At 42.7% G+C, this 24,662-nt stretch overlaps 1 protein-coding gene across 2 annotated transcripts in view; it reads left to right on the forward strand.

Annotated features, from left to right (window-relative positions):
* RAPGEF4 (Rap guanine nucleotide exchange factor 4) overlaps positions 1-24,662 on the forward strand; it is a 286,204-nt gene that overhangs the window by 41,977 nt on the left and 219,565 nt on the right. For both annotated transcript variants that reach the window (XM_012781949.3, XM_012781950.3), the window contains exons 2-4: positions 6,553-6,695; positions 9,263-9,351; positions 23,561-23,707. In XM_012781949.3, the coding sequence (XP_012637403.1) occupies positions 6,553-6,695; positions 9,263-9,351; positions 23,561-23,707 (379 nt within the window). The remainder of the gene's footprint in view (positions 1-6,552; positions 6,696-9,262; positions 9,352-23,560; positions 23,708-24,662) is intronic.

Here is a 24,662-nt window from a genome sequence, read left to right on the forward strand (position 1 = left end):
GCTCCACCCCTTAGGGCCATCACCTTGAGGGTTAGGATTTCAACATATAAATTTAGGGGGGGAGACACAAATGTTCAGACCATAGCAGAAGGTATCTCCACGGAGACAAAATTTACATGCAGGAAACATGAAATAGTGGGATTAGATGCCAAAAAGAAATGTTATCAATTGGATTTCAAGGGGAAACAAAACTTTGTAAGGAAAAGCTCCATGAAAAAAGTGAAATCTAAGCTGGGCCATTAGGAAATTAGTCAGTGTGAGAAAATAGCTTTGTGGCTGTGTCAGTTTTCTATTGCTGTGTAACAAATTATGACAAACCTGGCGACTTAAAGCATCATACATCATACGTGTGCTATTCACCAGTTCCATGAGACAGGAGTCCAGGCACCACTTGTCTGGATCCTCATTACAGAGTTTTGAAGTCTGAAATCAAGACTGGGCTGTGTTCCTTTCTGGAACTTGGGGACCTCCTCAAAACTCATATGGTCTTTGGGACCTTGAGGTTCCTCTCTCTTCTCTTCTCTTCTCTTCTCTTCTCTTCTCTTCTCTTCTCTTCTCTTCTCTTCTCTTCTCTTCTCTTCTCTTCTCTTCTCTTCTCCTCTCCTCTCCTCTCCTCTCCTCTCCTCTCCTCTCCTCTCCTCTCCTCTCCTCTCCTCTCCTCTCCTCTCCTCTCCTCTCCTCTCCTCTCCTCTCCTCTCCTCTCCTCTCCTCTCCTCTCCTCTCCTCTCCTCTCCTCTCCTCTCCTCTCCTCTCCTCTCCTCTCCTCTCCTCTCCTCTCCTCTCCTCTCCTCTCCTCTCCTCTCCTTCCTTCTTTCTTTCTTTTCTTTCCTGACAGAGTCTCATTCTGTCACCAGGCTAGAGTACAGTGGCTTCATCATAGCTCACCAAAACCTCAAACTCTTGCGCTCAAGCCATCCTCCTGCCTCAGCCTCCCGAGTAGGCTGGGCCTACAGGCGTGCACCACTATGCCTGGCTAATTTTTCCATTATTAGTAGGGACGGGGTCTTGCTTTTGCCCAGCCTGGTCTTGAACTCCTGGCCTCAAACAATCCTCCCACCTTGACCTCCCAAAGTCTTGGGATTACAGGTGTGAGCCTCCACTCCCGGCCAAGACCCCTGTTTCCTTGCTGGCTGTCAGCTGGGAGCTGCCCACATTCCTTGCTACATGGGCATCTCACAGACACTTGGGCAAGAGGCAACTTCCTTCCTTAAGGCCTGTGAAAGATTGTCTCACTTCGTCCACCCTCTTTTAAGGGACTCACTCAGTTAGGTCAGGCCCACCCAGGAACATCTCACTTTTGGTTAACTTAAAGTCAACTGATTATGGACCCTAATTACATCTGCAAAATCTCTTCACCTTTGCCACATGCCGTGCACAATCATGGGAGCGATCTCTCCTTACCTTTGCTGTGTTTTTTTGGTTAAAAACAAGCTGCAGCTTCCATCTGCTCTTAAGGGAGTTATACAAGGGTGTGTGTCCTAGGGGGTCACCTTAGAATCCTGCCTGCTGCAGTGTCTTTTTTTTTGGAAAATGATTCTTTTTTAAAATTTTATTTTATTGTGGCAAGAACACATAACATGAGATCTACTTCTGAACAAAATTTTAGGTGTACATTATTGTTGAGTATGAGTGCACTGCTGTCCAGCAGATCTCTAGAGCTCATCCATCTTGCTTGACTGGATGAAACTCTGTTGAGTAAGAGCTCCTCATGTCCCCTCACCCCAGTCCGTGGTAGCCACCGTTCCACTCTTGCGTTCTACTAATTTGACTATTTTAGAGACTTTACGTAAATGGAAACATACAGTATTTGTCTGTCTGTGACTGGATCTGTGACTTAGCATCATGTCCTTAAGATCCACAGATTGCAGAATTTCCTTCTTTTTTAAGGCTGCATAGGATTCCATTGTATGTACAATTTATTCCATTCATCTGTTGATGGACGTTTAGGTTGCTTCCATAGCTTGGCTATTGTGGCTAGTGCTGCAGTGAACACAGGAATGTGAATATCTCTTCAAGATCCTGATTTCAATTCTTTTGCATAAATACGAAGAAGTGAGATTGCTGGATCCATGATAGTTCTATTTTTACTTTTTTGAAGAACCTCTAAACTGTTTCTCATAGCAGCTGCACCATTTCACGTTCTGACCAACAGTATAAAGGTTCCAATTTCCCCACAATCTTGCCAACACTTGTCTTTTACCTTTTTGATAGTAGCCATCCTGGTAGGTGTGAGATGATATCTCATTGTGGTTTTGACTTGCATTTCCCTGATGATTAGTGACAATGAGCACCTTTTCATATACCTGTTGGCTATTCGTATGTCTTCTTTGAAGAAAAGTCCATTCAAGTCCTTAGCCTATTTCTTAATTGGGTTATTAATTTTTTTAACTATTAAGTTGTAGGAGTTGTAAATGATTCCTTTGTTGTTGTTTGAACATGTTTTAAAAGTGAAGTTTTAAAAATGGGCCCTAGGTATTGGATGCCAGGCTAAGGAAAATAACTTCTCTGTACTTGGAGCTTTTCCTTGGGGGACCAGCTGTTCATCCTTATTAAGGGAGAGGAAGGAGACTAGAATGAGCTATAATTAGAGAGACCGCATCATCATTTTGATGTACTGCAAGAACTTCCTAACTGGTCTCTTGGCTGCTAGTCTTGACTGTCTCCCATCTGCTTCTAGTCACAGTCAAGGTGATCTTTCCAAAACGCACATCCGATCATGCCACTGCCCCGCTTAAAATACTTCTGCTGACTGTTCGACAGAACCTCCTAGGATAGGACTGTCATGCTGTTCAGCTTCATGTCCCAGCATGTGCTTCGTGTGCCCTTCATTCATGCTCAGTGAGACAGGGGCACTAAGGATTAAGAGGGGGATGGATTTGAGAGACACTCGTAGGTAGAATTACTGGGATGTGATGAGGGACGGTGTCTTGGTCTAACTGATATAACAGAATACCTGAGACTGGGCAATTTATAAAGAACAGAAATTTATTTCTCACAGTTCTGGAGGCTGGGAAGTCTGGGATCAAGACACCAGCAACTAATGAGAGCCTTCTTGGTGCGTCCTCACGTGGCAGAAGGTGGAAAGGGGTGACCCACTCCTGCTAGCCTTTTTACAGTGGCATTAATCTATTCACGAAGGCAGAGCCCTCATGACCTGAACTCCTCATTGAACCCCACCTTCCAACACTGTTGCAGTGGGGATTACATTTCCAACACATGCATTTTGGGGGACACACTCAGACCATAGCAGAAGGTAAGCCTACTCTCTGCCTGGCAGTAAGGAGTGCAGTAAGGAGTCTGCAGTAGCAGACGTGGGAAAGAAGGTGAGTTCCGTCTGAGGTTGCTGTGTAACATTATACCCAAGGACTTTTTGCTGCTTTGCCCTGTACTGGGTACTGTGCCATCTAGAAAGGAAGTGCCAGGCATGACCTCTGCAGGGATGAACTATGTGTTGCATTGGGAAATTAGAGATTCACAAAGAAGAGGAGCAACAGAAGAGTATCCCTGGCGGTAGATCCCAGAGGAAGCATCGTGAAGGTGTCAGTTAATAGCTGAGTGAGATTTTTCCCATTCCATGAGATACCCAGTAAAAGCAAAGACAAGGAAAAAGTTGCTTTTCACTGTTCCTGAGACATAAATGTTAAACAGTGGGTGACGTTAGTAGTGCCTAATTTGGGGAGAAGAGGCTTCAACCTTTGGTTATCTCAGATTAGTTTTGTCTTTCCAAGTGTCTTTTGTCATTCAACAGTCTGATTATGAATCTTGAAGTTCTTTTGTGCTTGTTTTGGACTGTGTGGCAGTCCGTAAGTTTTTCTCCTACTGCTGAGTGTCCAGTTTCTTCTGGAAAGCGTTGGGCCAAAAATATTTTTAAGCTGCTCTCCTTTGTCTTCCTAATGTGGGAAATGTTCCGAGGAGAATAAACAAAAATGGTTGCTGTTTACCTTCTTGATGGAAGATGGATTCTGATCTCTGCTGATCTCTTTTCTCGTGTGACTGAATCCACCTTGTCAATGTCCAGTCAATTCCAGTTCATCTGGTCCTCATGATTGCCCCTATGGTCACTTACATGCTGCCATTGCTTTGTGCCTGCAGCTCGTGCCAGTGCTGCTGTGGCAGCAGCCCGACTCCCTGCTGGCACCAACTCAGCCTCCCACGAAGTGTGCCCCACGGACGTGGCTCCCTGCCGTGGTGCTTCTCCCAGCTGCTCTCGTCCTTGCTGCCTGCGAAGTGCTTCCCACCAGGCGCACAGAGACTGTCATCGAGGGCTGTCTGCTTGTCTGCACCACCGCCCGCACCCCTTTATTAGCTGCTGCAGCTCTAGCCTCTGTTCCAGAGCCCCTTGGCTTTGAGGACCTGGCTTCTGCTAGGGAGTTTGGAATGTCCTTCCAAAGGAGTGGCGGGTGGAAGAGGCGCTCATACTGATGTGTTGCTTCTTCCCAGGTAAAGCCTGCAGGTCTCTCAGGTCTTTCAGGCACTTTGTCATGTCAAAAACTGGGCACTCGTGCACCAGGTTTTCCCTCTCTCTTCCCCAGGAAGCAGAATCTAAACCCTTCCAGTAGGGGTTAGTTGGGAGGCTAGCGAAGGTTGTGGGAATATTCTTTGAATCGAGTTTTCTTGGGCCTAAAAGTGTGGTGGGGTGGAATTTGAGAGGTGAAAAGCCTCTTAAACTAAGCTCATGAAAGTGCATGTCTTTAGTTCTTTCCTTTAGTGACAGGCATCTGTTCATGTCCTCCGCAAATATTCAGCTCTCATGATGGGGTCTGTCTTCCTCTGATAATGTCCCAAGTCCCTTGGAACTCTGGCACATCTAGTCCTGACTTTTGTGTGAGTCTGGGTAATGCCAGGTGATGCTGTGTTAGCACCTGCCCCCGGCCCCTCTTCATTCCCATCCCCCCATCAATGTAGATTTATTTGTCACTTGTACAAAGTCTTTTGCAGGTTATACATGGCTATCCATCTTGTAGCTATAGCATCTGACACATACGCCTTCTGCATTAGTTTTCCAGGGCTGCCAAAATGAGATGCCACAAACTGTGTGGTTTAAAACAACACATATTTATTCTCTCAGCATTCTGGAGGCTAGGCGTCGGAAGTCAAGATGTGGGCAGGGCTGTCTTTTCTCTGAAGGCTCTAGAGAAGAATCCTTCCTTATTCCTTTCTAGCTTCTGGTAGTTGCCAACAATCCTTGGCATTCCCTGCTTGTAGACACCTCACTCCAATCTGTGCCTCCACCTTCACATGGCTGTCTTCCTGTGTCTCTGTGTCCAAATCTCCTCTTCTTATCAGACACTAGTCATCAGATGAGGGCCCCTCCTCATCCAGTATGACCTCATCTTAATATAATTACATCTACAAAGACCTTATCTCCAAATGAGGTCACATGACAGGTACTGAGTATTAAGACTTTGATATATCTTTTGGGGAGACATAGTTTGACCCCTAACACCCTTCAAAGTTGTAGCCGAAGAAGAGAGAGGTGAAAGAAACATCCCTGGCTCTTAGCAGTCTCACCTCAGAAGTGATACATGCTGGTTTTGTTCACAGCCTGCTGGCTAGAGTATGGTCCCAGCATAACTACAAGGGAGACTGGTCAGTTCAGGGCAGCACATGGGTATTGGGCAAACATTTCCCCTCTCTGTCACAGCCTCAGCCACTTCCTTTCCTCTGATCCCAGATGCTCTGGAGCACACACAAGGCTAGACAGTTTCTATTTAAGGTGAAATATCTATCAAGGAACACCACCAGGGTCCTGCAAAGCATATTGAAAGAATAGACTTGGAAAACAGCTCAAAGAAAATAAAAACAATAGTTTGTACAGTCTGTAAAACTATTTTATTTTTGTTTGGTTCTTTGGTGTGTCTAAATCCAAAAATTACAAAACGGTGGTTAACAGTCTGGATCTATTGCATAGATGTGTTTCTGTGTGGCCCACACAATGTTTAAGAAATGTGAACAAACATCTACATATCTAGATTTACCTGAAAGAGTCGAAAGATTTGACAATATCTGGACTTACATTTCCACATTTCCTTGTGTAAGAAGGAAAATAGTCAGATAAGGGCTGCTCCAGGTGGACAGCCCCCTCTCTGCGGTTCACCCCGACTGCTCCATTCCTTGTAGCATGGCCAGCACTTCTCATTTGGCTTTGTGCTTTCACCATGGTCTTGTTAGGAGAGATTTTTTCCCTTACTTTGGCTTCTTGTACCTGACTGCCTCCTGCAGGCATTTATATTTGTGACCTCCATTTTTAGTAAAATCTGCATTTTAGTGTATCTTATTACATCCTGATGCTTCTAAGGGATTAAACACGATCCAGAAACATCACCTTGAACTTATGATTTCTGAGGCTGACTCCTACTATAGCCATCTGTAGTAGTAAACAGTCCACAAAGCCTCCGGAATATCTATAATGGAGTAGATAAATGTTTGCAATGAAATGCTTGCAATTGGGATAGTTGCATAATATTGAATATACTTAAAATAATGCCTGCTGATTCACTTTCAAGTAAATCCTTACTTATATAGCTTTTTGTGCTTTTTCTCCCCATATAGACCGTTGGAACGATCCAGCGAAGATGTGGATATAATCTTCACACGACTGAAAGAAGTTAAAGCTTTTGAGAAATTTCACCCAAATCTCCTTCATCAGATTTGTTTATGTGGCTATTATGAGAACCTGGAAAAAGGAATAACATGTAAGAAATGCAATTCAGTAGTATATTTTCATGTATGGTTTATGCTCATTTGTGGTTACCCTATGGGCATAGATAGCAAATGGAGTATTCATGTGCTAAATATGTGATCCTCAACCAAGGGTATCAAGTTGACATTTCCCTCTACCCTGTTTATTCATCTCCTCGTAGGTGTTTCCTTAGCTGCGTTGTTCACAGAATGTAAATGGGTCTTCCAGGGCAGCCTACTTTCCAGATGGAGCTGGAAGGATGTAATGATTCATACATTTAGCTATATCCTTAGAAATTCAAGGATATAGCTAATTTCTCTAACCCAAGAGATATGTGACTAATAGGATATTAAGTAAAGATAAAAGGTATTTTAACTAATGCTAACAGTAATGTTTTGAATTACCCTCAGAAGCTGTGAATAAGGTGCAGGGAGCTAGAGTGACAGCTAGATTTTTTAGAAAGTTTTTTTCTTATTAAAAAAGTATAATCATACTTCTGCATCTGTTGGGACAGGGGCACTTTATCCTGCAGTAACAGAAAGCTCTCGCCCAACTAGCTTGAATAATCAATTACTCATACAAGAAGAAAAAAAGAATCAATTACTCACATGTAAGAAGTCCCAAGGTAGGATGACTTCAGGATTGGTTAGTAAAGTGACTCAAATGATATTATTAAGGTCGCAGGTCCTTCCTGTCTTTATTTATTTATTTTTTTTGGTTTGCATTCTCATCTGTTGGCTTTTGTCCTTCGACTTATCCCAAATGGTTCTAAGACAGCTACAGCAGTTGGAGGCATTACATGCCAGTATAAAGTCATCTTGCTGAAGGGGCCACTTCTTTTTAGTCTCTGTTTCAGAAGCACCCTGAGCAGACTGCCCATATTGTTTTATTGACCAGAATTGCATCGTGTACCTTTGTCTAAACCAATTGCTGGCAAAGATACTGGGATCACCAAGATTGATGTAGATCAATCCTGATTACCCCAGTGAAGCTAGGGAAGGACCTCACATGCCCTGAGCACCTGGCCGTGGGGATGAGGGTGGAGACTTACATAAAACCTGGGTTCAGTTAGATGAGAGGGCGTGGATGGTTCTGGGTGGGAAAGCAGCAGGGTCTGTCACAACATCACTGAAGAAAACTTAGAAAATCAAGAAAATTAAAATCACCTACAATCCTTTCATTTTGTGTGTATCCTTCAAGGTGTTTTACCATGTGTACACACACAAACATCCTCACATTTCTATTTTAAAAACATCACCCATACATATCATTTCCAATGAATATTTTCTTTTTCTTACTGGCAGCAGACATTTTTTTCTTTTGGTGATGATGAGACTCTATCTTCTGTTTCTTAAAGCCATTTTCAAAATGAATCTCCTATGGTATGTATTATGAATTTCATTGGGCAAATAATAATAATGACTTTCGGGGTCAAGTTCATGAAAGGCAAAGCCCTAACTCTAAAATGAGTCACTTACAAAGGTTTGGAGCAGCAGAGTTACTGGAGAGGTCAACTCTAAACTCATCAGCCCCTGTCTCACCTTAGCATTGCACTTGGTAGGAGGCCGTTGTTCTTTGCCTTTATGCAAAGAACAACGGCCTCCTAGTCATGTCCTAGTCAGGGAGTTCAGACCAGCTCGTCATCACTAAGTATGGTTCCTAGAAGCTTGTTCTTACGCAGTGAGCAATACTCTTGCCAGAACTGAACTGTCCTTCTGAGCTGTCGTGATTTTTCATTGAGTCACTTGACCTCTGATTCTAACTGTGAAAAGAATTTTAAAATATCAGATCGTTCCATCTAGTTATTTTAGCTAGGATGTTTAAAAGGACAGTTGGTTTCTATGAGATTTGTGTTTTGGAATTATTTTCCAGGGTCTGGTCTTAACATGATATGGGAACTAAGGTTCTATCTAAATACCTAGATATTTTCTCTCTGAGATTACAAACTTAGAGTAAAATCAGGTTCAGAAATTGCTGATGACAATCATTTCCAAATGCCTAAAAAGCAATGGATTTATAAAGTGAACAAGAAAATGGATAATGATAATGCAGTAGTTAAAAATTTTAAACAAAGCAGGTTTTTTTTTTTTTAAATCTTTCATTGGTCACCTTAAAGGAAGACATGCTATTCTAGAAAACACATTGCTTTTAATATAGGTTTAGGAAATTGGGGCTGTGGTCCCGTATTCTGTTAATATGTACCCCATCTGGAGTAATCATTTTCCAAAAATCACAATACAATGAAATGTATTTAAGATAAACTACATAGAATATCAGTCAATTCTTCTTAAATTCGAAGGATCTTATAGCATTTAGGGTTATCATCTCTTATTATAGCTCTGTAAGTATGGAAGAGTTCTGTTTAATAGAGTTTCACTTCATAGAATATTGAATAAATAGGATATGCTTTGTGGATAGACGAGGTAAAGGAAAACATGTCATGTTCTTGTGAGAAATGGGGGAAAGGTGGTAAGCTCAGTTAGGTCCAAGTCATGCTTATGATAACCAGTGAAAAACTATCAGATCATACAGGAAAAGTAACTTGTATTTGGTGTATTTACATCACTATTTCTTCTCCAGTATTTCGCCAGGGTGATATTGGAACAAACTGGTATGCTGTCCTGGCAGGGTCTTTGGATGTTAAAGTGTCTGAAACCAGCAGTCACCAGGTAATATATGTTATTTTTTAAAGTAATATTTATTATTATTATTTTTTTAAAGACACATTATCTCTATGTCTTCAAAATTACATTTTCAAATCTACTTTCTCTTCCCTATAATACGGGATTAAATAGTATTTGTTGGATTCCTTTATTAAGTTACTCGACAAACATATGTGTTGAATGTCTTCTATGATTTGAGTATGATGCCAGCTGTTGAAACATGAAATGCAAGAACACATTGTCCGCCCTGCAGGAGCTTGCAGTCTATTGGGAAATGCAAACAATTGCAATGTGATCAATTGTTATTGTGCAAGGGGAAGTGTGAGCAAAGGGGAAGGAGAAGCGAATCTTCCTAGGTTTCTTCTTGGATCCTTTCTCCATCTTGTATCCTGACTTTTTTTCATCCTAGAAGTGACCTTATCAGCCTTTTAGAAGCTCCAGTGGTGCAGGGAAAATGTAGTTCCCCTAAAATCTCTCATTATTTCTCTACCTCATCTTTCCAAATGTGGGAGGGCCAACCGTCCTGGTGGGCACCCTCTGGTTCTTAGCTTAGAGCTGCTCCTGGCGCTTCCCTTCCCCAGGTTTCACCTGCACAGGTGTGCTGAGGGGACAGGGCCTGGGTGGATCGTTCTCCTCAGCCCCTCCTGCTGCTTGAGGCAGCCCGAATGAGTGATGATGGAGAGAAGGCAGAAGCTGAGAAGAGGAAAGAGAGAAAAGGGAAGGAAGGTGAGAATTGAGTAGGGGAAGCTCAGGGAGGAGAGACTGCATTATTTTTCTTCTAAAGTGCAGCACTTGTTTGTTTTTTTATCTTCATTAGTCACCTCTGAGGAGTTTGACATACTGGTAAGGTAAAACCCGTGTCATTTTTTCTTTTCACAATATGTGTGAATATTTAAAATTGGACCTAGAGTCTCCTTTCCCATCCACAGTGACTACTTGCTCTGTCATTATGATGTGTGGCCTAAATGTACATAACCTTCCTGTTTAGAGCCAAGAACCTCAACTCTGAAAAGTATGGCCACTAAAGGGCCACCTTCAAGTGTCACTATGGAAATGTTCCAATTCTTATTTCCACATATTCAGGACTCAGATAAAAAATGAGGGAAGCGAATTGGTTACTTATAAAATCAGAAAGAATTATTAAGAAAAATCAAAGAACAAGTTAAGTGGGCAAATAATCTACAGCCAAGTACCTTGTTTAAGACAGTGGTTCTGAGCCTTTTTCATAAGTAGCACACTTCAAATGTGAGAAATATTTATGACAACTAAATTACAGGTTTAAATTTTGTAGGGGTTTGTGTGCATGTTGGAGTTGTGGGCAGTTCCTATATTAAAAACAGAGTCGTATCCCAAAAGATTGTTGGTAAGGTGGTCATTTGGAATTTGGAATATAGTTTCCTGTGTTAAATCCATTGCAATGAATAGTTAGTCTCTGGCCAGTGTCCCAGCCCTCCTTAACCCACAGTGTACTTTTCTGTGCATCAATGTGTGAAAAGTTCCATTAAACACTGCGTGGAACTTGTGCTTCCCAACTTTGATAGTACCTTTCCTCTCCCTTCTCTCACAGGGCTGGTTTTCTCTTGGAGGGTCAAGGTGAGAGGTGGGTTTTGATTCCTGTAAGCAGCCTCAGTTTCCCAATAGGACTGAGAACAGCTAGCATTTCTTGGAGATTTGTCATATCTAAGATATTTATCCATATCCAATACATCCAAGATATTTATCCATATTCAATTTATCCAATATTTCTAGGATATTTGCTTGTCAGTGTTCCAAGCACTTGACATGCATTTATTTACTCTTTAAATCCTCACAACAAACCTATGAGGTAGGTCATATTACTGTTCTCATTTTACAAATGAGAAACCAAGTCCCTGAGTGGTTAAATAACTTACCCCAAGTAACAAATCTAGAAGTCAGGGGAACCAAGATTAAAACCCAAGCAGTCAGGCACCTGAACACATACTCTTAGCCACTGCCTTCTACCATTGACTCGCAAGACATAGGATGAAACATGCAACTGCCCTCTCTCTCTGCCTTTTGTCATCCTTCCAAATTACCCCATGTCCTTTCTCTCTGCACGTCTCCCGCCTGTGGGTGCCGTCCTGGTGGGCACCCTCTGGTTCTTAGCTTAGAGCTGCTCCGGGTGCTTCCCTTCCCCAGGTTTCACCTGCACAGGTGTGCTGAGGGGACAGGGCCTGGGTGGATCGTTCTCCTCGGCCCCTCCTGCTGTTTGAGGCAGCCCTGAATGAGTGATGATGGAGAGAAGGGAGAAGCTGAGAAGAGAAAGGTGAGGAAAGAGAGGAAAGGGAAGGAAAGTGAGAATTGAGGAGGGGAAGCTCAGGGAGGAGACACTGCAAGAGAAGAGGAAGAGCAGATGTGCCAAAGGGGGTGGTAAGTAGCATCAGCACCCATGTGCCCACACACCAGATGTCAGAGCTGGCCCGAGATTTGGGAGCTATTAAAATAGCACTTGGCCAAGGACTTCAGGAACACTGCCCTGGACCAGTTATCTCTCACCATGGGGTCCTCGAAAAGAATAGCTGAGTAGCACTTGGTTTTTAGCTGTGGTTTAAAAGAAATTTTAATAAGCCTTTAATCTTGGATTTTAGCTGTGGTTTTGACCTCAAAATCAGTGCAGAGGACTTTGCTAAGCTGGACTTGGTCTTCTCTTGGTTGTTAGGAATTATTGGAATTATTAGCTTAAAAGCAATGCTGGCTTAATGCCTTCTTCATGGACTTCATTCCACAATGTTCAGCCAGAGTGTTCTGGACTGATTTGTATCACTCAGATAAAAGGAAGAGAAAGATGGGTCCAGCCACATGAGAGAAGGAACCCAAGGAGAATGGGCAGGATGGCTGAAGCTCCTTTCATGCCAAGATGCCTAAAAGGGAGAAACAAAAACTCCATATCCACCTGTGCTGGCCTTGTGATGGGCTCTGGGTCTCTGCCCACTAGCAGGGTGGGCTAATCAGGATGATTGGTTAGCTTAGCAGAAGAGTGCCCTGTGTGAGTCAGGTTTCTTCAGAGAAACAGAGCAATAGGAGATAGGGATAGAAATTCATTTTGAGAGATTGGCTCGCACAAGCATGGGGGCAGGCAAGTCTGATATCGGTAGGGCAAACTGGCAGGTTGGAGATTCAGGTGAGAGTTTTCGTTGTAGTCTTTTTGGTTTTTTGCTTGTTTTTGAGAAGGGGGTCTCACTCTGTCACCCAGGCTGGAGTGCAGTGGCATCATCATAGCTCACTGTAGTCTCGAAGTCCTGGGCTCAAGTGATCCTCCCACCTCCCACCTCCCAGAGTGCCGGGATTACAGGTGTGAGCCACCATACCCGGCCATTGTTGCTATCTTGAGTAGGAAGGCTGGAAACTGTGGCAGAATTTCTATGGTATAGTCTGGTAGCAGAATTCCTTCTTCTTTTTCTCAAGGGAAACTTATTTCTTTTAAGATCTTCAACTGATTGGAAGTGGCACACTCACCTTATAGAGAGTAATCTACTTTATTTGAGGCCTACTGATTGTAAATGTTAATCACATTGAAAAATTAACTTTACAGCACAGCTAGACTCATATTTGACCAAACAACTGGCCACCATACTCCTGTCAAATCGACACATAAAATGAACCATAATATACCCTAATGGGGAGTGAAATGGGGGTGGGTGATGGGCCATGGTGGGGGGGAAGAAGGAAAGACCCGGAATTCCTGTCCTGGAGACCAGAAGCGATCACCGCTGAGTACTTTCTCTGCGTCACACTGTGCCAGGGCTTCCATGTACACTCTCTGAGTTAATCTTCCGGCGTTCATTTCCTGCCTTACCACTGGCCTTGGAGACAAGGCTTAGCAACCTCAGGTGCAGCTCTCCCAGGCCACGCAGATGTACACGGGCAAACTAAGATTTGGATTCAGTCTGGCATACTCCAAGTGGCATGTTCTTCTGCTGCTCACACATGAAGAAAGGTGGGGGTGGGGTGGGTGATAAAAGAGTCAGAAGAAAAGCTCCAAGAGGCTAAGAGAGAACTGAGGACAGAGCAAAGAGGTCACAGCTCAGAGCGAAGTCCTTACAAGAGGGCAGGGCAGGGCTTCTCGCTAGCCTGTCCCTCCCTGCCCTGTGTGTCTGCCTTCTCATCCGAGAGTGGAGAGTCTGAAGGGATGAGGTGGCAAATGCCCCTCAGTGGGGCGTTAGCTGCTGTCCCTGAGCTAGGAGGGTGAGAGCAGGGCGGGGCCGGCTCCTGGCAGGGGACGCCTCCCGCAGGCGGAGCGCGACCTCACGGGCTGCTCACCACTGCGCCCTTCCGCCTTTAATGCGAGGATGAGTCTCATTTTACAGGCTACATGGAGGATGAGTCTCATTTTACAGGCTACATGTTCAGTAACTTGCCCAAGGTCAGGGTCAGTTCTTTGTGATTCTGGGGTTCAAGTGCTTGCAGGGTGGAGCAGGGGCCACCTGCAAGTGTGTGAATGGGAAGGAAGAGAGGTGAGGGCTGAGCCACTTAGGAATAAGAATGTGGGGAGAAGGACATTTTCCCTGAGGCTCCTCCGACCCCACTCCTGCGTGTCTGACGCCAGCTCTGAGCCCCACCCCCCCACCTCCACGCCGCTGCGGGGGACCCGTCCCCACCTGTCTCGGATCTGGAGATGCGTGGTGAAATGAGAGCTCCCCGTGAGGGGTGGGACAGACAAGTGTGGGCGATGGGGGAGGGAGGTGACGAACAGCCTGCACAGGCGCAGGTGGAGTGGTTAGAACCGAAGCTGATGGGATGTAGGGAGGAGAGAAAGGTGGCTCCTGACTCGGTGAAGAGGGGGATGGCAACGCCGCTGACGGAAGTAGGGGACACCTCAGGAAGGCAGCCCTTCACAGACTCTGCGACAGTATTTTTATACTATGCATTCATTAGGTATTATTGGTTTGATGGATGTTTTTCCCACAACAAAAGCACTCTCTTAGTGATATATGGTGACAGGAAGATATAACTATATACATTTCAAGAATACATAGGGCGTAAGTGTCCTATTTGACCCATAGATTCCCGTGACCTTCCTACCCGTTTCAGCTAGTGGCAGACATTGTCGTGGAGCGCCGGAACCGGCCCTTTCCTGTCCCTCACACAGTCAGGCCCTTCCCAGGCAGCACCAGAGCCACGCTCCGCTCCTGCTGCCCGGCTTCCCCTTGGCTAAGTCCACCCAACCCAAGGCTTCAGGAGACCATAGGGGAGAGAAAAGCCCCTGGATGAGGAGAGAAAACGCCCAATATCTCAAAGATCCTCCCCGAGGAGCTGGTGTTGCATTGCTTTCATTTCTTTTGTTACTGCCTTGTATCTATGTTTGTCCTAAGAATTCTGGGAAATGCATAGATTATTCCATTCGTATTACTATTACTATAAGGAAGTTTTGGAGACTTACAAGTCCTTGCAAATATCTTTCCATAAATGTTATTTATTCCACTACTCCATAAAACAAAACTTCAATCAAAGACACTCTTACTGCTCTACGTAATTGTCAGAGAATCTCTCCCAGCCCCTCAGGCATTGTCCCTGAGCCTGCCATGGCCATTCTTTGTCACACCTTGGGAAACTCGGAGCTCCCGGCAAGGGGACCTGCCCACAGACCGTTTCATCCTCAAAAGTGCCCCAACCTGGCTTGCATATCCATGGAGATTTCCACCAGCAGCATGGATCCTATTAAGAATTCATCCTTCCAGTCCCCCAGGGACACCTGCCTGCACCCTCACTCTCCTACCTAAGCCTGGCCAGGACACATGTGCCTTCAGGTCTCCACCGCTGAACTCTGGTGCACAGGAACCTCTCCTGTCTTGGGTGCCTGTGTAACTTCAATGGGCTAAAAGTCAGAATTTTACATTCCCACTAGGATGAGTAACACTGCGGTGTATTTTTTCTCGCTAATAGTTTAATGGATTTAGGGTTCGAGGTGAACATTGGAGTAAGTTATATAAGCAATAAATAAGCTTCAAAACAATAAATAGGCTTATAAACTTCACTATATCAGACAACATTACTTAGCTCTTTCTCTCTCTCTCTCTGTGTGTGTGTGTGTGTATTTCAGAGAGAGAGAGAGAGAGAGAGAGAAGGTCCTGTTTTTCTCTGCAGATTTTATAGGTGAGGGACATTTTTGGCATAGTAAATATCTAAATTTGAAATCTGTAAGAATTTAAATTAATCTTTACACCAAAAAAGTATAGAATTTTTCCAGTTGGCTGCGGGTGGTGGCTCACGCCTGTAATCCTGGCACTCAGGGAGGCCGAAGCTAGAGGATTACTTGAGCTCAGGAGTTTGAGACCAGCCTGAGCAAGACTGAGTCCCCATCTCTACTAAAAATAGAAAAAACTATCTGGGCATGGTGGCACATGTCTGTAGTCCCAGTTACTTAGGAGGTTGAGGCAGTAGGATTGCTAGAGCCCAGGAGTTTGAGGTTGCTGTAAGCTAGGGTGACACATGGCATTCTAGCCCAGACAACAAAGTGAGACTCTGTCTCAAATATATAAAGAAACAAAAAAAATTTTTTTCCAGTTATATGAAAGAAGAATTTCTGATGGCTGCTGATAGAATAGAAGTTCATGCTGCAAAATAAGGAATGGGATGGTTTATTGATTCATTAAAACTTCCACATCTCTATTACAGGTGCATATTTAATTGTCTGTGGGTAAGCACAGTTAGATTATTTGTAAATTGGGGATCTTAATTCCTACCTTAAATGAGCTGATTTATGTAAAGCACTTAGTACAAAGCCTAGGATAGAGCAAGAGATCCTGTGCTTTGGTTTTTTTTTTTTTTTTTTTTATTATTTATTTATTTATTTATTTTTGAGACAGAGTCTCGCTTTGTTGCCAGGCTAGAGTGAGTGCCGTGGCGTCAGCCTAGCTCACAGCAACCTCAAACTCCTGGGCTCAAGGGATCCTTCTGCCTCAGCCTCCCAAGTAGCTGGGACTACAGGCATGCGCCACCATGCCCGGCTAATTTTTTATATATATATATTAGTTGGCCAATTAATTTATTTCTATTTATAGTAGAGACGGGGTCTCGCTCTTGCTCAGGCTGGTTTCGAACTCCTGACCTCGAGCAATCCACCCGCCTCGGCCTCCCAGAGAGCTAGGATTACAGGCGTGAGCCACCGCGCCCGGCCTGTTTTTGTTTTTTAAGAGATGGAGTCTCACTCTATCACCCAGGCTGTAGTGCAGTGATCATAGCTCACTGCAGCCTTGAGCTCCCAGGCTCAAGCCATCCTCCTGCCTCAGCCTCCCGAGTAGCTAGGACTACAGACAGGCCACCGCACCTGTCACCTGGGTTTTTAAAAATGACCAGTACAAGAAAGAAAAGTTGGTTGCCTAGAATGGAGTGCTGTAAGTTTCAACGTCTGCAATACTGCTATTTTATCACAAGAGGGCAGTGCTAGAATAGAAAAAGCAGGAAATGTATTTGGGATTTGAAACAGCAAGTTTAATAATATTGTGCAGCCATTTCATGGATAAGAGAATCTGGGCTGCACTTGGCCTCGGTTGTCACTTAATTTCATACTGTCATCTGTCACTGTGAGCTTCTCTGGCGAATTTTATCCCAATTTCAGAAAAAGATCTTTTACTGAATTTCTCCCTAAAGTAATGTGCTTTTACTTGCCCACTCTTCTTTGCTTCTGCAACAAAGATGTTTTTAAGCATTACATTTTTGTTCATCACATTTGAAGGAAAGGCATGTTTTGCTGTAATGTGGATCTCTCTATTTCTCTCTCATTCTGTCTTTGCCTCTCTGATTCTTCCATTCACTCACTTCACTCCATTTTATTTTCGGACAGAGAACGTCACCATCTCATTTTTCTGAGCACATTTCTGAGCACATTTATTGAGCCTGTGAAACATGAAAGGTGCCAAGTCCACAGCAGTTGTTTGTAATCTCTTCCCACTTATCTGTGCTCAGGTCAGGCTATTTGTTAGGAACTGATTGGGAGTTTATTTAGCATCCTGCATTCTGTATTTAGTTTTGTTGCCATGTAATTCTTTGTTTGGGTGCATGTAAAACTGCTCCACAGTGCTGGACACATTGGCTCTCTGCTAAAATGGGCTGGTCTCCCTGATTCAGTTACTGGAATGCTAATGCTAGTCCATTTTCATCAAACCTTCCCACAGCCAGCTTGCCTGATCTTGTTAAGCTGTGCCTAACATGCTGATTTCAGAGAAGTGTTCTAAAAGTCACAGACCTTGTCTTTGCTGTTTGTTAGAAAACACATTCAACATAGAAGTATTTTGCCTTCCTGCTTGGCAATAAATCGTTTTGACAGCACATACAATCTAACATCTTGACAAATTAAAAGATTGGGTTTCCATTAAATTTTATTATTTGAAAGGACTTGGAACACTCCATAAATTCCAGTACTAAATTTAAGCTCATGAAAGAAACCAAAGTGCTATGAAACTTAATGACAAGTATTGCCTATAGGCCTAAAATAAAAACTATAATAGTATTTGCCTTGTAAGAGCTTATGTTTCTGGGCCAGGCTCAGTGGCACATGCCTATAGTCCTCAGGAGGCCAAAGTGAGAGGATCACTTGAGCCCAGGAGTTTGAGGCTGTAGTGAGCTATGCTCAAGCCTGCAAATAGTCAGTGTACTCTAGCCTGGGCAGCATAGCAAGACCTGTCTCTGAAAAAGAAAAAAGAATTTATGCTCTGGCCTCTACACATATAAAGGACCAGTTTGTTCCTTGGTGTTAACTCATTGTGTATCCAAAACAATAAATTTGCCATGAGACAACTCTTCTTAAGCCCTGAATATGGAAGTGAGTTAAATATGCATAATAAGAAGATCTGATATCCCTTGAAGTCACAAGACAATTTTTAAAAAAATCTTGGTGTACTTATCACAGATCATTCTTAAGCATCTTTTATTGATTGTTAGCTATTTTAAATTTCATCAGAATGTCTATAACTTGTATAAGTTAGATTGAAGCTAATGCTTATAGTCATTATTTACAAGAGACAGGTTTCCTAGCTTGGATAACAATCTTAATTATCAGTGACATGTAACCATTAGCTTTCTTAACACCATTCCCATTTTCATACTGTAGCTATGTTTATAATGAAACAAACAAATAAAATGCCTCATATGAGAATGCCTACTTTAAGAAAATCCAGGATACCATAATTCAGATGTACAAAGCAGATAAATTGAGGGGTGATTAGTTGCAGTACAAAAGGATTCTTTGATTTACAGCATGATTCGTCAGAAGGGTTCCTTTGAAGACAAGCTCCCCTAGAGAGCTGAAGTGTTTTGCAGATCATTCAAACCACTTGACATCCAGACTAGGGGACCCAGAAACTTGGAATTTAAGTGTTGAAAACCATCATTAGTTGAAGATTAATACAAAATGAATATAGAGATTCTCTGTTATTTAAATAATAGAAAAAAAATGGTTTTTAGAAACATGGATAACTATACATGTATATAAATATAACTAAATTAGAAATAATATTTTCCATTATTTATGGAGCTCCTACTATGTACTCAGAACTATACAGGACTCTATATATTATTTTATTTCTACTTAATACTGGTAATAATCTTATTAGAAAGATTGTGCCCATTTTATAAATGAGGATATACTGAAGCTCCGGGGAGCATTTTGCTCAAAGCCACCAGCTAACAATTGACAGAGATGAGTCTGGGTCTACCAGCGCGCATTTTTTTCTGCTCTGCCGCCCCCAGGGGATTTTCCCTGCAGAGCATCAACCGTTCTGACTCTGTGTGCTTCCACACGTGTGCCCTCTGCCGGATGCTGCACCGCGTTCCATCAGGGGTGGCTTTGTGGACATCTTTATTAACTTACCGAACACCAACTTTTGTGAACAGATTTAACTAGACCCTGCGTATCCCACTGTAAACACTGTGCCAAGACACTGTTCCTAACCTCAGTGGGCGCGCAGCCAGGTAGAGGAGAGCCTGGGAACCGCAGGCTGCCCTTGGGAAATGGCTAGAGGGCGTGTGCGGGCAGCGCGGGGCAGGAGGGGGAGAGGAAGCAGGAAGGTGGCTGACACAGCCCCCAGATCAGTGTGGGGAGGGCCCAGGCAGGTCTAACGGGTGGGGGCATAATGAGGCCTGGCCCGCGCCGCCCGCAGGATGTGGGCCCAGTGGTGGGCGTGGGCGGTGGGCGGGCTGACTGAGGGGTCTGGCCACAGAAGCACTGCTGGAGAGAAGCTGGGGCCCAGGGAAGGCTGTCAGGACAAGACACTGCCACTTGGAGAAGAGTTAGGATACCCAGCAGGTTATGAAGGCAGAGACTCAGAAAGACAGAAACTCGGTTTCTCCAACTGATGTAGCAACTCCGTTATTAGAAATGGGGCACAGGATCAGCATGGGAAAGGCAGAAAATGCTGATTTTATTTTTTAATTACTGGCTTATAATTGCTTAAATTTCTCCTAATGAATAAGGAGATTTCCTGGGATGGATTTGATCCTCTAGGGAGGGTCAAGTGGACCCCCATGTTGGAACTGGAGGATTACTGGGGGAGAAATACCAAATGTTTTATGTTTTCCCAGTGATTTGGGCTTATTTGATATTCAATAACTATACAGGTTGGCTGATGGAAAAAAGAACCTATACAAATTAAATTAATTTCTTAATCAATTTTCCTGCTGAGCCTTGGCAAGAGGTACTTATGTTTCCTGTGACAAAAGTATAGGGATAGATAATAAGACTAACTAATTTCTAATCTCAGCAATTCTACTTATTAGCCATGGTTGTGGGCAAGTTACTGAACATCTCTGAGCCTGATTTTGCTCAACCTATAATAGAGCAATAATAATACTGATGTTGCAGAATTGTGTTACTACTGCTGTCAATAAGAATAGCCACAGTTTATTAAGCATGTGTTTTGAGTCAGGCACTGTGCAAAGCAGTTTAAATACATTATCTCATTTATCTGTTGTAAGAAATAAATGAAGCACCATAGTCAAGACACCTGGTACAGTGCGTGGCCCCGTCCTCCACTCACAGCCAAGCCGTGGAGGAAGCACCTTAAAGGCATTGATTGCCTCGCACTCTGCCCACAGGCAGAGCAACGATGCAGATACTGGAGGCAGGACACTGTACAGAACCGTCCAGAAAGCTACCAGTGACTTCAAGGGTGGGTAGGGAATCAGCAGGGCTCCAGCAGCATCTGCTAAACCCACCTTCATAGACCGAAGACATTAAATCTTCATTTCCCATTTGAAAGTCCTCAAAATAAATCTTCATCTTACCATAAAACAGGACATTCCTTCGCTGTTATTGTTTCATATTCCCTGAGTAGGAAATTTTCTTCAGTCTCTGTGTCACTGTAAACATGTTTGTTCAGATGGCCTCTCTGATCATTAATTTGCAAATGAACAGAAAATAAAAATGTTCTTTTGAATAATCCCTGTTAAGTAAGGATTGAGACATGAGCAGACCTCTAGAGTATGTGAAAGCTGAAAATAAGTCATAATGTTGCATTCAGAAACAGACACTGTCAGCAACAGGCTAAGGCATGCATTAAGCACTTCTACAGGGCTTCAGACTTGGAACTCTGACCCGTAGAGATCGAGTTAGATGTTGGTATAGACTGAAGGGAGAGTGCTTCTTCCATATTGACTTACATTTCTCCTGTCTGCTTTCATCCTGCCTTTCAACGTGCAAACTGAGCAACATATACTGGTTCTGCTAAATGAGACAACATTTAGATGTAAATTTCATCATATGATAATTATTTGCTGAGCACAATGTGCTCAATGCAAGGCCCTGCCTGGGATTCCAATGTAAATAAGGCCTAGCACCCATGGACTATAAAGGTAGTGGTTAGTCTCTAGAGTGCAAATGTTCTTCTTGGCACCTTCTACTTCCCTGTGCCCAGTCACACCAGTACCCAACCCATACTCCCAGCGCCATTCAGATTTCTAAGTAGATTTGTCTGAAAAATACTCCGAACCTGCTGAAAGTAAAGTTTGAACTTGCAAGTAATAGTTCTTTCAGGTGCGATTTTCCAGTCCTAATTTTAAGATCATGTCTTGCAACTTGTAACTCTCTGCCCTTAAATTAACGTGAAGCAAGTGGGAAGGAGGAGGAGATATAGAAAGGACTGATCCCACACTCGGTTCTGGTAGGAGAGTGTGGGTTCCTGGGAACAAGCCAGGGTGCTTGAGCCAGTGAACCCAGCTGGGCACTCGCTGGCATGGTCCTCCCTTTACAGGGGAGGTCCTGGCACAGTGAAATACACTGAGAAGTGTGGTTGGCAGCACTACGATGATTAAATTTTGTTATATATGATGTACATATATGTGTGTGTGTATATATATGGTAAAGTGTAGATCTCCTTTTGTCTTTAGTCTTTATTATAAGAGCTATTCAGTAGCAAAAAGACAGGTAGGTTCATGTGTATTTCACAACCTGTTTTTCTTTGTGTGTGTACTGTTTGGTGACAAACTACATGTGTCAAAGATGGTAAGTGATAAAGAAGAAGACTGGTTAATCCATAAGCTCTACAACTAGCTCAAGAATCACCAAGAACTCCCTAATTCTTTTGCATTATACTTTGCAAATAACCATAGGCTATGTGGATGGTGACAACAGTAATACTTATGGTCCCTCTTTCAAGTTTTAAAATGGAATTTAACATTGGAAAATATGAATTAGGTGAAAGAATTGTTTCTGAAGGGTTCAATTGATAGAAAAAAATGAAGCAGATTAGTGGGAGTTTCAAGGGAACCTGCTATTATAGAGAATTTGTGATAGTGTATGATTTATCATAATCTAGCTTGTATTTTTAGTAGAATTTAAAAATTACTCACAGATACCTATCTCACTGAGTATTGATATTTCCGTTCTGGGGATATTTTTTTTCTGAGTGAATTTGTTTGCAATTGCCTTTCTGGAAAATTTATTAGCAGGCTATTCTTAAGTTCTCCCTTGATCTTTTATTCTTTTCTGAGATATTATTGATTTTATTTTCCTGAATGTAATTTTATATGGTAATATCTGTGCTGAAGTCATTTGCTATGGTTCAAGGAACTGGATTCTTCTGGGCATTTGTCTTAGTAATGTGATTACAGAGTCACTAACTTGATCTTAATAACATTTGCCTATTATTGTATATTAGGTGCATGAAAGGAAAAAGGTGCTTTCTAACTCAGCGGGTTACCCTTGTGTATCTCCCTTAGTTTATAACGCCTTGCAAAATTAATGTCCAGGTGATTTTGAGTGGCTATTTGCATTATCTGAAACTAGTTAAGATTAAATCCAAACATTATCATCAGTGTTGCGTGCAGAGAGGAAATTACTTTTTTAGTAATCCTTAAGAAACTTTTAAATCATTGATTCACAACATTTTATAAACTAGTCACACTGTATTTCATCGGGTGATGTTTTTACTCTATTGTGGCTGCAGGAGGCAGCATGATACAAAAAGCTTGGAATCTATAGTCAGAGACTTGGTTAGAATCTGGCCGTACTACTTTGACTGTGTGAACTGGAGCCGTGTAAATCCATCACTCTGACCCTCAGTCTCCTCATTTCTTCAAGCAGACCGACCTAATAACATACCTATTGCAGTTTCCTATTAGAAACTACACTCTCTATTATAACTACACTCTCTCACTTAAAAAAAATACTGAGTTCATCTTCAATAGGTTTTTCCCATTTTCTTAAAGCAGATAGTAATTAGTTCTATAAGAAGATAAGATTATTGTCAGCAGCTTTATTCATAATATCCTCAAACTAGAAACAACCCAAATGTCCACCAATAGGATTATGGATGAACAAATCATGGCACACCCACACAATGGAAAACCACTCATCAATATGAGGAAAAACTTGCTTATCTGTGCAAGAAGATGGATGAATCTTACACACATTGTGTTGGGCAAAAGAAGGCAGACATAAATAAAAGTATATCATCTAACTGCTTTTACACGAAATTCCAAAATAGGCAAAACTCCTATATCAGAAATCAGAACAGTGATTACTTCTGAAAAAAGGATCTTGCCTGGAAAGGGGTACAAGAGATCTTTCAAGGGTGATAGAAATGGTCTGTCTTGATTTGGGTGATAATTACACCAGTGTGTCTATTTGTCAAAACTTGTTGAACTGTACAATTAAATTGGGCGTTTTATTTTGTACAAATGATGCTTCAGTTAAAGGAAAGAAAACTCACGTATCCATTAGAGATTTAATTTCTTAATGACCAGTTTTTGGGATCCGCAGGATGCAGTGACCATCTGTACCCTTGGAATTGGGACGGCCTTTGGAGAGTCCATTCTGGACAACACACCCCGCCATGCGACCATCGTTACCAGGGAGAGCAGCGAACTGCTCCGCATCGAGCAGAAGGACTTCAAGGCACTATGGGAGGTGAGCCCCAAGGCTTCTTTGTCAATTAATGCGGTTTCGGAAAAGAAAGGGAGCTGCCACATGGATAATGGCATTACAGTCAAGCCTTAATGTGTTCTGTTCTGAGCTGGTGGATGGAATTTAATTTTCAAAACTTGTTTTTGAAATGAGTGAGTAAAAAAGCCATTTTGACACAAGACATCTTTTTTTTTTCTTAATTTAGTGCTTGCTCAATTTTCTGTAGTTTGACATACCTTATAATTATTTCTTGAATGACCATAGAGTGTTTTACGTGTTTTCTCCCTCCTATTCAACAGATGTATTCTTAACCAGGGAACAAAATACTTTGACATTTTCTTTTGCATTTTAAAAATCATCATTGACATGTTCCCTGGGAAAGTGGAATGAATGGGGTTAACATCTGCTTCATTTAAATGCTTTTAAAAATGATGTGCCCTATAATAAGGTATGGGAAATGGAGGTGCATAAAGATGCCTGGTGACTTGCCAGCTTCAAAATGCATAGGTGGCACAGCAGTGGATGGACGCCACCGGTCCTGGTGGCTTTTGCATTTACTGATGCTTACCAGCGCCCCTTAGGGTATTGCACTCATTTACAACAAGTGTGAGGAATAAATCATCTTATATGCAGCAATGGCAAATAGAGCACTTTAGAAAGGCCCAGCTAAGCCTTGCATCTTTTACACCAGTTCCTTTTCAGTTCTTTATGCTTCTGATTTTAACCTGTGGTTGCTCCTTGTCTTTGTCCTTGGCTCAGTATGTTCAAGTGTTAACCCATAGAGCAGGCAGCCTTCGCCACTTGTCCCAGTGTGGCTAAGATTTTAAACTTGATCTAAAAAGAATTTTGTGTAATCAAATAGTTTCCTCCAGAGCCAAACAAATGACAGATGCGTTAGGAAGCCAACCTGCAGGTGAATGAGTGATGCTTTGCCTTAAAAGTCATGCAAAGCCTTGGA

This window comes from Microcebus murinus, chromosome 8 (genome assembly GCF_040939455.1).
Source record: "Microcebus murinus isolate Inina chromosome 8, M.murinus_Inina_mat1.0, whole genome shotgun sequence".
Classification (NCBI taxonomy): domain Eukaryota; kingdom Metazoa; phylum Chordata; class Mammalia; order Primates; family Cheirogaleidae; genus Microcebus; species Microcebus murinus.